At 38.6% G+C, this 17,108-nt stretch overlaps 1 protein-coding gene across 1 annotated transcript in view; it reads right to left on the bottom strand.

The window, feature by feature from the left end:
* Window positions 1-340: 340 nt before the first annotated feature.
* LOC126199042 (28S ribosomal protein S30, mitochondrial) overlaps window positions 341-17,108 on the bottom strand; it is an 82,760-nt gene continuing 65,992 nt past the window's right edge. Inside the window, exons 4-7 of the mRNA XM_049935747.1 lie at window positions 10,111-10,278; window positions 9,522-9,725; window positions 1,536-1,765; window positions 341-604 (exon numbers count right to left, since the gene is read on the bottom strand). Coding sequence (XP_049791704.1) covers window positions 407-604; window positions 1,536-1,765; window positions 9,522-9,725; window positions 10,111-10,278 — 800 coding nt within the window. The 3' untranslated portion in view covers window positions 341-406. The remainder of the gene's footprint in view (window positions 605-1,535; window positions 1,766-9,521; window positions 9,726-10,110; window positions 10,279-17,108) is intronic.

A 17,108-nucleotide genomic window follows, 5' to 3' on the forward strand; every position in this document is an offset into this window, starting at 1 on the left:
CAACGCTTTCCCACAACGTCACCAGATGGCATCCAATGTCGCAGAGGGCAGTGGCCATAATGTTTTGGCTTATCAGTGTGCACGTTCTTGACAAAAAACTATCCCGAGTTACATTGTGAGGAAAATTGATGATCTTGTGGTAGTTACATATAAAAGGTGAAACACAATCTACAGCTGAATTTGATAAACTTTATGCCTCAGCAGACCATCCCAACCCCAACCCATATCTTTCCTTGGCATTGTTAAAGTAAGTCTTTATGAAGTCCTCATAGACTAACAGTATTGTGAGACATTCATGGGAATAGCAAATTCTTAAGAATATTCATAATATATTTTATTTTTATTTATGGCAACTTTATTCACAATATTCACTGCTTACAAAATAACAAATTTGTAGATCACAAATCTACTTTCTACTTTTCTTGTAATCATTTTCTGACAAGGGATAATAAGTCTTCTTCCACTTAGTTTTCTTGTCCTCCTCTGGCCGCAGACTTTTTGGAATGTACTCTGGTACATGTTCATCATACTGACGTCTGAATGGATTGATGCCTAGCTCAAATGGGCGTCTGCGAGCATCCATAGGTCTAGTTTTATGGTCCACCTGCACAAATATAACATGCTTTTATGTAAATTTAGGCATAGTGAGGTACTGAAGTAACTTACATTTGCAATGGCATGTGGAAAAGAAGATATGCTGTCTCATATTTGAAAATATTAATTATTAACAGATGTTTACTGTTTAGTAAATCCTATTTAAAAGCTGATGAACAGTGCACAAGAGGAAGCTAACATTTCAAGATTTTATTTATTTAATTTACAAACACAACACAAGAACATGTCCTCCAGAATTTCACAGCTGCATTGGACATGTAATTTTCTCATGACATAAATGCTGAATACCACACCAAAAGAAATGCAGAAAAGTAGAACCAGAAATAATTTCATTTTAAAATAGAAATCACATCACATAATCACAGCTGTACTACAATATGCTGTGGGAAATCATAGGAGGCAAACGTGACGATATTTTTAATTGGGAATTTTAGCAACTGTTTGTTGCCAAAAAGAAAAGTCCACAGCAAGTAGATAAAATTTACCACAAAACAGAAATTTCTTACTGAGAACTTTTAATAAAAGTGAAAGAACAATTAATTTCATAGCACCTTTGTTTGCAATACAGTTTCTACTATAAAAAATATGTCTGGTAGAGCAAGACAAATTGAGACCTATGATGTATAAAATAATAAAGACTTTACATTCTAAACTGTAAGAAGTGTTGAACTTACTACAGAAAAAGGGAATAAAAGAAAAATGCACACACAGAATATTTATTGCCATCTCTGCCTCAGTTCTTTGCATCATCTCCCCCCCCCCCCCCCCACCCCTTGTCATTATGTGCTGAACTATGAATAGGGGGAGCTTAATTTTTAGTAGCTTTTGTGGATAGCTCTCTATTTAATATAGCATTTACATTCAACAACAATGATATTAAATTTTTGCAGAAAAAAAGATGATCAACAGCTATTGCACACCTTGTATATCTTCTCCCAATGATATAATTCATATGGCAACCTCATTCGTGGTCTACAAGAATACATATGTTTGAACCTAGTTTCAAGCCATTCTCTTCGTTCTGGATCATCAATGAGTGCAACCAAATGTTTGCCCTCTTTCAGATATGGCCGCAGGTTCACTCCCACTCTCTCTTGTGGTGCAGTAGTGTACAACGCAATAATCATCTTCAGCAGCTTGTCATTAAAACCTAAAAACAAAACAAACATGTATGGAAATGAACATAATACACCGAAAAACTAATATAAATTTGCCTCTGCACATATATGAACACGCGAGCACGCACACACAGAGTAACATATTGTCATGCAAGAAAATACACTGCAGGACTGAGCTGCACTTTGGTGGTCACCGTGAATAAGCAAGTTGGCCTGGGAGCGCAAACAATTCAGTGTAGGAGAGGCTTAGTGTGGTAGACACTGAATTGTCATTTATTAGTCTCATAATGCATATAATCTAAATCATTTGATTAAGGTAAAAAAATCTGACACTATAGTAGTCATTGTTGAATGGCATGTTTCACTGACATGTAATTTAAAATGAGCAATATGATCATTGAAACATAATAACTGAACATATCACAATATACAGCAATTTTATTTTCAATCACAATTACATGATACATTTAAGCATACAGGGCTGTCTGAAAAGTACTCGGCCTCGCCCAGAGATCACAGCACTGCTCACATTATGATTTCTTCTCACATTCAAATGTAAAAGAATGTTTAACACAGAGAGAAATTCATTTGCAGATCGTATATGTGTAAGGTGGCTCTTCACCTTCAATTTCCACTGTCAATAAATGGGCAATCGAGTTTAAACATGTCCATGAAAGAATCTATGATGATCCAAGTAAAGGACATCCAAAAAGTGCAAGCACACCAGAAATAATTGACTAAGTACATAATATGATTTTGGCAGATCAACATATTAAGGTGTGTGAAATTACTAAGGCTCTAGGGATATCAAAGGAACATGTTGGTCATATTTTGCACCAGCAATTGAACATAAGACAGCCTTTGTGTAAGTTTAATGGTGCATGTGCTCACTGCAGACCACAAACGCATTTGCTTGATGCTTTCTGAAAAGTGCTTAGTGTGTTTGAATAAAAACTGACTTTTTGTGACAGTGGATGAAACACGGATTCACCCTACTTGTGGTGTCACTGCCAGACACCACACTTGCTAGGTGGTAGCTTAAATCGGCTGTGGTCCATTAGTACATGTCGGACCCGCGTGTCGCCACTGTGTGATCGCAGACCGAGCGCCACCACACGGCAGGTCTCGAGAGACGTACGAGAACTCGCCCCAGTTGTACGATGACGTTGCTAGCGACTATACTGACAAAGCCTTTGCTCTCATTTGCCGAGAGACAGTTAGAATAGCCTTCAGCTAAGTTAATGGCTACGACTTAGCAAGACGCCAATTGTATCAGTGCATGTATCATACGAGTCTCATTTGTATCGCCACAATCTCCAGATGTATAATCAAGAACGATGTATACAAGGACGGATTAAAAGTTAAGTAGTCCAGAAGCTACGTACTTTTCTTTATAGCATTCATTAAGTCTCCTGTTTCAGACCTCACTCCATCCTTCATGAGTTAGCGCGTGCATCTTGGCCGCCTCTTTCAATTAGTGTGCGTAGTGTTGGCAAGTCTGCCGACACTACACTACTCATCCAAATCCAAAGAGCAGTCTATGCAATGGGACAGAAGCCAGCCTTACAAATTCAAAGAAGGTGAGAACGGTGCCATCGACAGAAAAGATTTTGGCATCAGTGTTTTGGGATGCAAAAGAAATTTTGTTGACTATCTTGACAAATGTAAAACCATAACTAAAGAATGCTATTCTCAACTTCTAATGAAACTGGATGCAAGCATTCAGCAAAACAGTTAAAAAAGAAAAAAATCGTATTTCGTCAGGACAATCCACCTGCCCACAAAAGTGTTTTGGCAATGGGGAAATTGAGGGATCTGCACTATGAAGTGCTGGAAAATCCACCTTATTCCCCAGATTTGGCTCCCTTGAATCTCTCAAACTTCCATCTATTCTACAAACTGAAGAAATTTCTCACTGGTCAGCTCTTTTCAAGAAGCCGCCATGCTTGCTTCCAAAGTATGTGTGTCACACCTACTTGGGAAGTGAGCAAGATGAGTGCGCGACAGATGATGACCCGAGGATGGTAGCCACTAGGCAAAATAAAAAATTGCAACTACAGATTAAAACATACATTATTTCTAAAGCGTACTGGTCACTGTTCCAACTGACAATATGTCAAGAATATGAAGAGAGCAGGCTTCTTACAATGGCAGAAAGCATTTTTGCCCAAAGTGGCCAGTAACAGTTAACTAGGCACTCGGTTGTGCCCACTAACACCATACTATTCAAACACTGCAAGTGAACTGACACTTTATTGTAGTGCACTGGCAACAGCAGACAGCTCACCTGTGATGTTAATAACTGTAGCTGTAGGAACTAATTCCAAGTTATTTTAACCAGACATTCATGATGTAGTTTGCCTTAAATGGCTTACGATTGTAAAGCATGACACTGCAGATGTTGTGGAAGTATTTATTTATTTTTAAGGGTTTCACATTGGCTCTACATTTTTGTATTTAGAACTTGTTAGTTCAATTATATTATATTTAGTGGTGTAAGCTTGTAGCGTGGCAGAATTTTTGATCACACTGCCATCTTTGCCACCCGAGTGACGTAAGGTAAATATTTGTTTATAAACACATGGTGTATACGTGGACAAGGAAAAAAAATTCCCGGGTTTTTCCTGGTTAAAAATACACTTTCTCCTGGGTGACAGTATATTTTCCCTTATCAATCCTTTGATGGTTATGGTTTCATACACGGGTGTACAATTTCCCCACACTTAGAAAACGAAACTCAGGGAAAAAAGACATGTTTTGGAAATATCTTTGATGTGCAGCAACATCTACGCAGAGTATTTTTGTATTACGAATGTATACATTAAAATTCCACCAAACACCACATGCTACTTTCCGAATCATTGAAATCGAGATTTCGATGCGCTTTTGTAAGCCGTTTGTAGCTCATGTCACGTGGTCTCGCCAGCTGATGACAGAGGATATTCAGAGCATAGGACACGTGATGATGTCAACCAACAGCAACACCACTGTTAAGTAGCACGAACACACAAACAGGGAAAGTTAATAGTTTAAATTAATATACATTGTGTTGCTACAAGAAAAGAAAAGCTTTCACATATAATACTGGCCTCAAGCTGCAAGAGAAGCTAAGCTTTCACATACACTGTTTATCTTTTTTATGCGTGTTACACTTTAAGATATATCACACAAATGTGCCAGTAAAGTTTTTAATAATGACATAAATGTCTGATCTCCAAGGTTCGAAATTATTCTAAATGGCTCGTCATCAAAGAGTTGATTTTTAAATGAGAGTCAAACACTCTGTCATTTAATAAATTAATGGTACATTCTTGCACATAGTTCAACTTACGTAAAATGATATTTGCTTTGAAAGTTGCGCTTTTCAAACCTCTATTCGCAATATTTTCCCACGACCTGTTAGAAATAGGTTCGTTTCAGCAGTTGCCAGAGAGCGCAGATAACAGGCAACACAGCACTTGGGTAGCTATCATGACGCAGGAAGCTCGTATGTACGTACGTGTAAAACAATGAAAGGTCATACATTATGTCATAAAAGAAACAAGACATCAGAAGATACTGCAAGAGCATCGGAATTTCGTGAACCATATTAAAATGTGCACATTTAAAGTGCATACTTAAAGGGCACATTCATATGTCCAGATTCCCAATGAAGTAGACCACGACCTGATATTAAACTTTTCAGTGTGGTTTTTGGGACGTAAATTTTCTTGGAGCACCAAAGTGTATTATATCATGTTTGGTTCTTTATTATGGCATAATGCTATACATTCTAGAAAATGAAAATGTGCACTTGAAATGCAGCGAACAGTTGAAACTAGCCAGTACTGTGGAATTAAACATTTTGTTTCAAATACATTGACTGTCTTTGTGGAAAAGGTTAACAAAAGTCAAATTTCTTTAGCAAACACACAAAAATAACTTCATTGTTCTGCAAGGCGATTAATGCTTGACTGTCAGAAAGGTGGAAATAAAATAAAATCTGAAACTAGTGACATATTTCAGTCTTCTGTAATTATGTGAATGTGTTTTAATTCACTGATAGCTCCTGGCCAAAGATATCCGTTTTGTCTTCATTTGACGTGAGAGTCAACAAAGGGGAAACAGCAAAATCACTAAATGTAAACACGGGCCACGTGGAGACTACCCACTATAACTCAGACTGCTCTGCGCATCAACCCCGGATCTACGACATTTGCAAACCGGGTCAATACTACAAAAAAACGAAATTTCAAAATATGTTCATCTTGTAGCGCACATCTTTCTGAAAAGTCTGAAACACAAAACATATGTATTCATGTAAGACACATTATTTGGTCTTAAGTATGCCAAAGTGCAGTGCCACACCTCTTCATAAAGCATTTTTCTACTGCGCGTCCAAACTATATTCAGGAGAGTGGAAATTGAAATGTCCTGTGGTGCCTCTCCTGCTCCCAGTCGGCCGGTTTGACAGCATGCCCCTCTTTAAAAAAATCTCGCAAGTAATAGCGGATGGGATTATTTGTAATCGAGAGAACAAGAACTCTTCAGAAAATCTGCCTATTGGTTAATAACTTGCTATTTTGTGTGACATAAAATTAAATATATGATATATAAAACCAATACTGACAAGAGATAAGCAAGAAATTACACATTTCTTCAAACCTTAGCTCCTAGCATTTTTTTCTCTCTAATCTTGCTACAGCTTTAGATGGCTTGATTTCCTTTCTGTGAAAGAATCTATTACCTCATCAAAGTTCATCAAACGTTTTGCTACACTAGAAACTGAAATGTCATTATCTAATACTGAAAAAGCTGTTAATACAAATAATGCCCAGGACTGGTGTGGTTTCTGAATCTGATTACCTCTGTTTTGTCACTGCCTGCTAGATAAAACAAAATAGGCCTTTCTAATATGGCAGCAATTTTGTAACACACCAAATAAATGAGACTGTTTTGGCACAAATGGCCATTTTTATAACACGACAGAATATATTCCATGAAGTGCCAATATCAAATGCCTATTAGGCCTACTACAAGCAAAAAGCTTTATAGAATGAGATTTTCACTCTGCAGCGGAGTGTGCGCTGATATGAAACTTCCTGGCAGATTAAAACTGTGTGCCCGACCGAGACTCGAACTCGGGAGCTTTGCCTTTCGCAGGCAAGTGCTCTACCAACTGAGGTACCGAAGCACGACTCACGCCCGGTACTCACAGCTTCACTTCTGCCAGTATCTCGTCTCCTACCTTCCAAACTTTACAGAAGCTCTCCTGCGAACCTGTTCACAGGAGAGCTTCTGTAAAGTTTGGAAGGTAGGAGACGAGATACTGGCAGAAGTGAAGCTGTGAGTACCGGGCGTGAGTCGTGCTTCGGTAGCTCAGTTGGTAGAGCATTTGCCCGCGAAAGGCAAAGGTCCCGAGTTCGAGTCTCAGTCGGGCACACAGTTTTAATCTGCCAGGAAGTTTCAAAAAGCTTTACGTTAGGAAATAGTTTCACATTTCATTCATATGCACCAGCTTCTCAAGCACGAGATCGAAAAGTAGTATTACGAAATTTTTATATAAATTTGGATTTGTCTTATTCTTCCATAATTTGTGTGATCTCCCCGTTTCTTCTACTTTTTCGTTCCACAAACAATCTTGTCTTCACCAATTCTGTAGCTATTGCTGCCACTGTCAACCTTGCCAGAATCACAGGTTTAGTTATCCTGCGATTATTTTCCGGTTAGGCATTATTATGTTTTTGAACAACACATTTTCCACGTTACTTCCAGAATAGAACTTACACGGCTGCTAGCCGGGGACTGTACTACTAGTCCTTATTAGTGTAGCGATCTGGCCAAAAATTTTCTGTCAAAATTTCATTTTCTTGGATACATAGAGAAGATAATACGTAATCTCTCTCACCTGTTATTCCTGTCAGTCGTTTATTTCCATTCTGATAGTCTGAATCTATGAATTTCGCTAGTAATTATAACAATGCTGATCATTCACAAACCCAATCAACCACATGATCAGACAGCGATTGGCATTCATCCGTTCGGCTTTATTCCGCTCAGCTCGTATAGCCCCGTCCCCTTTTGTCTGCGGAAAGTTTATTTCTAGATGCGACGAGGATTCTCCTGACAGAGACATCACATACACTATGCATGCATTCAAAAGTCAACTTATGATTCATTCAGAAATAAACTTAAAATGTGTTCAAAAATATTCAAAAACCAACAGGGAAGCGTTTAAAAATCATATGAATAATCGATAGACAAACGTGCACCGGATGCTAGGCGCTTTGTGAAACAAGTTTTTTCCCCTCAAGAATATGAATTTGGCACCCCCTTTTCCCAGTAGCATCTAGCTGTTTGCACAGCCAACAGCCACATTCCTGTAGCCAGAAGCGGGAGAATCTACTACTCAAACATGACTCAACTGCGCATGCGCATGAGACCGCATGTAACTGCTAAAACAAATTGAATGTAAACAATTGCGACTTCACGCTCATTGGAGGCAATTTGTTGTTATGAAGCACTGCATAGTCTTCCTAAAGCCTTTGACACATTTTCATTTGGCAGACGCTTGCATGAGCACTGTGTGTCATCGTCGTATATGGCACATTTCCTTTGCAATTTAAGTTATTTTCATTTTTTTATCTCGTTTATGTTTTATTGTTGAAGTATTATTCCGCAGTAGCGGGATACAGTAATATTCTTTGTTAGAGTATCAGTTCTTACCAGTCAAAATTACAAAAATTTAACTGAAAGCTGAAACAATGAAAAATTCCTGGAATTCTAAAAGTATCCCGGGTTTTTCCTGGTTTTCTCCTGGATGAAAAAATTCCCGGGTTTTTCCCGGATCTCCCGGTTGTCCCGAGTCGTATACACCCTAAAACAACACACTTAATGAATATTTTTGAAATAATTACAAAATTGTTATTGTGTCTGCTTCATGTAGAAAAAGTGGAGATTGGAGCAACATAGCTTCGTATACTCTATTGGAAGTGCACCATTTCTGCACCAGCATTTAGCTGATAGCCAGTGACCACAAAAAGGTACTGTCATTTTGTTCTCATTCCCTGTGATCATAATTTAAGCACTGTAATTGTAAAACAGCAGAAAAATATTGTAAATGACTTATACTAAACATGCTGCACTAATCAGTTGCTGTTTGAATTTCTTACCAAAAGACTGTCTGCATTTGATTTACTGTGACTCTGTGAAAGTAAACTACATTGTCTAAAGAAATTCTGTTGGATTAGCGAGTTTATTTTGAGATTTTTTTTTTTTTTTAATGAACTAACTACGTTAAGAGAAACATTGAAATAAAAACTGTGTGATGGAATTAGTCATTCTGTGTTATGGAAATATCTGCTACTAGAATACTGACAAGGTTTCAACTACTATAAATTTTAATGAAAAAGCAAAGAGAAGTGACATCCCAGTGCAGAACCAACTAAGGACTACAAAAGACAAATTTAATACATTTCTGAAGTTGAACAATATCTCAATTTCTGAAGTTGAACAATATCTCAGGCACTGAATTTGAAGAACACTGCTGTTAGCGTTATAGCAAGAGCATAAACAAAAAAGTAATAAAAGTTGCCCTATGTAGCTGCATCAATTGCACTTTATTTGGATACTAACCAAGAAAATATTTTGCATTAAATGAACGTGTACCGAAATTATAAAATACATAGTATGATGTTTGCATGATGCATCATGAAAAGCACTAGGCCTTAAAAAACTGATAAAAATAATGGAAACCAAACATACGAAGAAAATATAAAAAGTATTTTACAAGTATCAAGTCTTATTTACCTACAACTTCTGTGTCTTTCACTTCTTCAAACAGTTTTAAGGGGGCTGTGCCCCAGCAGAAATTGCATTCCTCATTCCTTAATGCATACTCAGAATGTACCAAGGTTGTGTTCAACTGATAAGTATAAAGTGACCACAGTTGACCATTTGTTACAACAGTTTGAGTGACAAATGGATAAGTCACATCATTGTATGTAGAGAAACCTAAAAGAAGTTAAAACATTAGAAAAATGTTTTGGGAAAACTCATTAGAATTTCCTGACTGCTACTATCACAGATAACAATTACAACCCTGCACTTACACATTTATTCTAAGGTATTTTGTATGTATTAGTGAATAGCACAAATGTAATATCAATCCTAAGCTTCAACAATTAAACTGAAATATAATTAATTGAAGGGGGAAAAAGTATATAAATTAGCACATTCCCCAAAGTAAATGCACTAAAATTGAGTTCAACAAAAGTAACAAAATTACTAGGTTTAATAAACAACACAACTCATCACATTCTATAGCAAACAACAAATTAATATTCAACAGAATATTTGATCTGCTCTAACAACATAAACATTACATTTAGAACTGTACCTTTGTAACAGGCTTGTGCCAGAAGCCATGCATAGGAAGCCAAGACTGCTTGACTGTGTAAAGCTTCCTCCTCATCGTAAGTGCTACAGAATTCTCGTCTGTGATACAAGTGTCCTCTTGTATGGAAAGAAGTTAGACCAAATTCACAATCATCTCCTGGCCAAAAACCTGAAAAACACCAGTACAATGTACATATTACAAAGCAATAAAACTAGAAAAATTGATAGTACAAGGGAAGTTCAATAATTAATGCAACACACTTTTTTCTGAAAGCATGTTGGTTTTATTCAGAATTCCAACACAGAGTATTATTCCCAACTCTTACAGCTATAAAACCCTACTTTTGTACATCATCTCCACTGAATGAAACAGCCTTATGCTACCTTATTGGAAGGGTGGCCATTATGCCTGCATGGTACCACTCTACTGGTCAACACTGGAGTCAACATCTTGCTGCACCAATAACCTTCCCACTATCCATGTACTGCTTCCTGTGGAGTAAATCCTTCATTGGGCCAAACAGATGGAAGTAGAAAGGTGCATAACCTAGGCTGTAGGGGGGATGAGAAAAACAGTCCAATGAAATTTTGTGAGCTCCTCTTGGGTGTGCAGATTTGTGTTAGTCCTTGAGTTGTCTTGAAGAAGGAGAAGTTCGTTTGCATTTTTGTGGCTACAAACACACAGATGTCATTCCTTTAATTTCATGAAGGTAGCACACAAACTTCAGAGATGATTGTTGCACAATGAGGGAGGACATCAAACAGAACAATCCATTCAGACTCCCGTAAGACCGTTGCCATGACTTTACCAGTTGAGGGTGCATCTTTTAATGTTTTCTTCAGAGAAGGGGTGGTGTGGTGCTACTCCATGAATTGCCATTTTGTTTCAGTTTGAAGTTATGAACCCACGTTTCATTACCTGTGACAATGTTTGACAAAAAATTTCATTATCAGCCTCGTACTGTGCAAGCAATTCTGCACGTATGGTTTTTTGGTGCTCTTATATCTTCTGTTGGGCAGCAAGAACCCAGCAGGTACACACCTCTGAGCATCCCAAATGGCAAACAAATGTGTCAGCACTACCAACAGAGGGCCAGTTAAGCAGCGAGGTGTCCGATTGTGATCCATCGATCGCCTCTAATGAGTGTGCCTGCGTATCCAACACTGCAGGAGCACAGCTTTGCCGGCCGGTTAGCTTGCAGGAGAGTGGACAGGGTTGTGCAACTTTGTTGCAAGGATGACAGACACCTCACCCAATGACTCACCATACTTTTGTTCACTGCCAGGTCTCCGCAGACATTCTGCAAGCAGCTATAACTGTCTGCGATGCTCTGGTTTTCCGCCAAAAGAAACTCAATAACAGCTCTCTGCTTGGACTGCACCTCCATTACAGACACCATTTTGAAGACTACGTATTGCATCACCACCTATCAGAACTTCATGGAACTACAGGGTCTGAAGCGAGAATATTCCATGCTGTCCTTCAGCGAATGCCACATGTTTTCAAGTGAAATTCACAGAGAAAAAAAAAAGTGTTACATTGCTGACTGGCCCCACATAGTAAATAACAGTCAGAAGCCATCACATCTTTTAAAATAAGTTTCAAAAAGAGGAAAAATCAGAACAACTCTTATGATGAATAATGGAGCAGTGGAATTATGACACAGGAAAACTTAATACTGAGTTGTACACTACCCAGTCACATAAATGTGACCACCTGTCAAATCCTGAATAACACATTTTGCAGTGTGGACCACTGCAAAATGTGCAGGAAGAGAGTCAATGAGGTTCTGGAAGGTACCAACAGGAATGTAGAGCCATGCCAATTCCAGTGCCATGGCCAGCTACACCAGATTTCTCAGCTGAGGATCCTTGGCGTGAACAGCCTGTTCAAGGTGGTCCTGCAGATTCTCAATTCGGTTTAGATCCAGGGAGTTTGGTGACCACAGGAGTACAGTAAACTGATTCTGGTGTTCTTCAAACCATGCTTGTACACTGCGAGCTGTATGACATGTTGCATTGTTCTGCTGGTAGATCCATTCATACCAAGGAAAAACAAACAGCATGTGGAGGTGGACATGGTCCCCTATGATAGATGCATACTTGTGTTGATCCAGTGAGCCTTCCAGAATAACGAGATCACCCAGGAAATAGCATCTGGCCAGGACACTTCTGATGACTGTTGCAGAGTGTTTTCTTTCAGACGTCTCATGCTGTCCCCGCCAACTGCCAATGGGCATCTGACTGATGAAGCATTATGTGATTCATGTGAAAGAGCATTTGTCACCTCTCAGTGGAAGTCCAGCAGCAGTACTGGCATGCACATTCTAGGCTTCACTGCCAATGAACAGCAGTCAGCATGGGTGCATGAATGAAGCACCTGTCACGGAGGCTCATAAGCAGCAATGTTCGCTGAGCGATCATTGAGGAGACACAATTGATAGCCCCTTGGTTCAGCTGTATGGTCAGTTGCTCAACAGTAGCATGTCTGTTCACCTGTACACATATCCGCAGCCATCATTCACAAATTTCATCTATGGCCCGCAGTGCACCACAACTGCCTTAAACGTTGGTTTTGGGTAGTGCCATTTTGCCATCTGCGACACACTTTAATCACATTGGAATGCAAACAGTTTACAAATTTGGCCTCTCAGAAATGCTTCCACCCTTGCCCCAAAAGCCAATGATCATGCCCCTTTGGATGTCAGATAAATCACTCCATTTCTGCATTGTTTTCCGTGTCCACCTGACATGCTAGTGCTGCCGCTTGCCTTCTGTGAGTGGTTATTGTACACTGATGTCAAATGTAGGTGGTGGTCACATTAATGTGACTGGGCCATGTACTGCTTCAGGTGGTAAAGAACAGATGCGTTCATCAAAGTAGAGTTACATGAAATGTGCACACAATGGGATACAAAGGCAGAGACATCCATTTGGAAAAATGAACTGACTTGTAGAAGAGTCATTCAACTGGGCAACAAGCACTGTGGTTGGTGCAACTGATGTGAATCTAATCAGATACAGGATAGGTGTTAGATAAAATTAAATCTATCAGAAGGCAATGAAGCAAAAGCAGCTAAATCTGTTTTGTCTTTTAATAATAATTTATTATTAATATTATTATTATTATTATTCTCTTTAGGTATACCATCACCAGCCCTCTGACATCCTCCACACTTTTCCATGAATTAAGGTCTTCAGATACCTTCATCAATGTAACTCCTGCATGTTTCCTAATGACATTTTGGAAAATATCTTGGAAATTAAAAAGGAGGTATCTGACAGAACTGTTTAATAGTTACTCCCTCAAAACTGAAACAGTTCACACGAGTTCTTAATATCTCATATTTTGGACAGATGCTGAGTAGTGTTAGGAGTATTTATTTATAATATTTATACTAATTACTGCAGTCTGTAACTGTATTATAATGTCTCACAGCAGTATGGAAAAACAGAACTGAGAGAAAAACAGGATGTAGGGTAAGTCTACATTATTAAGTCTGAGGCCCAACACTGTGTCGATAACCAAAAAACCACGATAAGCCTAAATGCACAAGCTTTATTGGAAATTACTATTTATTATTTTTACAAAACATGCTACATGTTACATCAGAAAGTCCCCTGCATTACTTGCACAACCTTGCCAGAAACTGACAACTTGCCATAATTACACTTAAAACACATTGTATTTCATATCACTTGCTTTCAGTTCATTTTTTGGAAATAATAATTCTATTTTTTCTGTTTCTGTAATTCATTCACATCTTTCCTACTGACAGTCATCATTTTTTAAAGAGTGAAAACATCAGTATGTCAAACAAATTTTGTTCTAGTTACACTAATAACAGATCAACACATTTCAGTGCCTTGGTTGGTGTGAGAGATAACAGGATCCTCAGTCACCTCATTGTTGCTCTTTACCTCTACCAACACATTATATACACATCACTTAGCTTTTCAAACCCTGATCCAATGGCATTGCTAACTAAACCACTCACGGATGTTCTCTACAAGAAGGATTAACTGCAATAGAAATAAGATGTGAAATGAACTGTGCAATTAAGACCAAGGGGAAAAGTATAAAAGGAGACAGGTAGAACCAGAGAGAGAGAGAGAGAGAGAGAGAGAGAGAGAGAGAGAGAGAGAGACGGTGGGGGGGAGGGGGGGGGAGGGGGGGGGAGGGGGGGGGAGAGAGAGAGAGAGAGAGAGAGAGAGAGAGAGAGAGAGAGAGAGACGGTGGGGGGGAGGGGGGGGGAGGGGGGGGGAGGGGGGGGGGAGAGAGAGAGAGAGAGAGAGAGAGAGAGACGGTGGGGGGAGGGGGGGGAGGGGGGGAGAGAGAGAGAGAGAGAGAGAGAGAGAGAGAGAGAGAGAGAGAGAGAGACGGTGTGGGGGGAGAGGGGGGGAGAGGGGGGAGAGGGGGAGAGGGGGGAGAGGGGGGGGAGAGGGAGGGAGAGAGGGAGAGAGGGAGGGAGGGAGGGAGGGAGAGAGGGAGAGAGAGAGAGATGAAAATAAAAAAGAAGAAATCCAGTAATTAACAAAATTCTATCAAAAATGGCCAAGAGAAATACAGAACATGGGGACTGTTAATAGACAGTAAGTCCAGGAGGGTGATGAGATCCAACAGTATGTTAGAGTACAAATTTCCATCTCCAAAATTCAGGAAAATTAGTACTAGTTGGATGAATGCATATGGCCTTTGTGAGGCAACAGGCACTCTAGTTTATCAAGCAAACTGTAGGGTATGCTCAGCAAATATTATTATATATCCCCCAAAGTGGGCAATTCTTCTGTACCCATTCATGTGCTTAGCTAGGCTGACAAAGTAAAATGTCAAGGTGTGGTTAGGGAAAATGATTTAACAGTCACAGAGTTTGCTGTGTATTACAGTAAAACTGTTATGCTTATATTTCATTCTCTCATTCACACACCGTAATTTGTAGACTCCATAACTAATATCTACCTCCAGAAATGAGAAATAACCCAAGTTATAGATTAACAAAGAGAAACTGCATTAACTCCTGTTAAAATGCTATAAACTTTTAAACTTACGCAGAATAAATTTCAAACAAAGGAAACTCCATGTTGGAATATTAACAACTGAGAAAAAGATAGATTGCTGCTTACTGTAAAGATGACAGATTAAGTTGCAGACAAGCACAATTAAAAGTCACATACACATAAGCTTTCAGCCATGTCCTTTGTCAGAAAAACTTGAAAGAAAGATAAACACGCACCATTCATTCACACATGCAAGCACACATCATGCACACATGACCACCAACTCTAGCAGCTCGGACCATCCTGATTCAGTTATAGAAACAGAAGTCAACTGACAGTAAAAACTGCTGCTAAGTTAAGGTAACAGGAACTGCCAATTCTTTAATACCTATATAAACAAATATGTTGTAGATAGAGTAGAGTAAGACATGTTTCTAAATCAGTAAATGTTCTTCGTACACTTTTCTTGTTAATTCCCTGTGAAAATCTGAGCTTGTGACAATTCCTACCACTGTCATAGTCAGGAATGAAACGACCTGTTGAGGAAATAATGAAATTTCACATATGTAACTGATGATGTAGTACCCACTGCATCCAGAATGTACACTGGTGCCAATGATGAAATGTCCCTCATACAGCCTTTGTTTCCAGCACAATGTAGCTGTGTGTCTCTATTGGGAAATTTTCAGCTATTTTTGAAAAACTTGGATTATTTGTTGTGCTATGTGTCAGACAGAGAGAAGCAAATTATTGTTTGTGGGGATTTCAATGTAGGTTTTCTGAAAGAGTATGATAGAAAGCGTGATCTTTAAGTATTACTTGGTTCTTTCAAATTGACATCAGTTATTCATGAACATTACTAGACTTGCTTACATAGATGATGTAGCATTAATAAGTAGTACAAAAACATAATTAATCAAAATTATACAAAATTATTACAAAATTGCTGAGAAAGTAGGATTACATGTTAATGAAGAAAAGACAGAATATCTGGTCATAAGTAAGAATAACCAAAATGATGCACCTTCAGCTGCAGATGGAGGCACTTTCAAAACAGTTGACTGCTTCAAGTACTTAGGGAGTCTGTTTAGTAACAATAATGGAATGGATGTAGAAGTAGATGCCTGTCTATCAACAGTGAACAAAACGCTCTTTAGTTTTATCAAAATCTTACAGAAAAGATCACTTCGTACTAACTTCAAAATCCGCTTGTATTAGTCGACCATTATACTGGTATCATCATATGGATGTGAAGCATTCAAATTTAGGAAGAAAGATGTAGAAAAACTGTTAATATTTGAAAGAAAAATACCAAGGAAAATTTTTGGCCCAGTATATGATGAAGATAACACAGACTGGAGGGTAAGAAAAAATGAAGAATCAAGAGAGCTATACAAACACCGTAACATTGTAGATGTGCTAAAGAAGAGAAGGGTGAACTGGGCAGAAACACTGACAGAAAACAGACTACACAAAATAGCACTTGGAAGGACAATTAATGGAAGAAGAGGAACTCCCAGATGTAGGTGGAGAAATAACATCCGGGAGGACACAACTAGGATGAACACGAACACTGAATGGACAAACAGTGCACTCAAGAGAAGGAAATGGAAGAGGCTTATAGAGCAGGCATTTGGTTGATAACCCTTGCCACTTGTAAGTAAATAAATAAATAATATTTGATTTTCCTACTCGGGTAGTACAGGAAAGCAGCCCACTGATAGATAATGATTCTATAGACCAAGATAAAGTTAATCAAATAAAAACTTTTCATGTTGAGAATGGTCTGTCTTGATGAACAGATAGTTAGGGTATATGACATATCTCCATACAGTTAATGCAAAACAGTCCTACAAAATTTTTTAGGGAAAGCTTGCAACAATTAGGACTAGATGAGGTGTACAGGGATCCTTATGTTAATTTAAAATTTAACCTACTTCATGATACCTTTGTAAGTATGTTTGAAAATAGTTTCCCTAAGAAACCAACCCAGAGCACAGG

Source organism: Schistocerca nitens, chromosome 8 (assembly GCF_023898315.1).
Source record: "Schistocerca nitens isolate TAMUIC-IGC-003100 chromosome 8, iqSchNite1.1, whole genome shotgun sequence".
NCBI classification, from domain to species: domain Eukaryota; kingdom Metazoa; phylum Arthropoda; class Insecta; order Orthoptera; family Acrididae; genus Schistocerca; species Schistocerca nitens.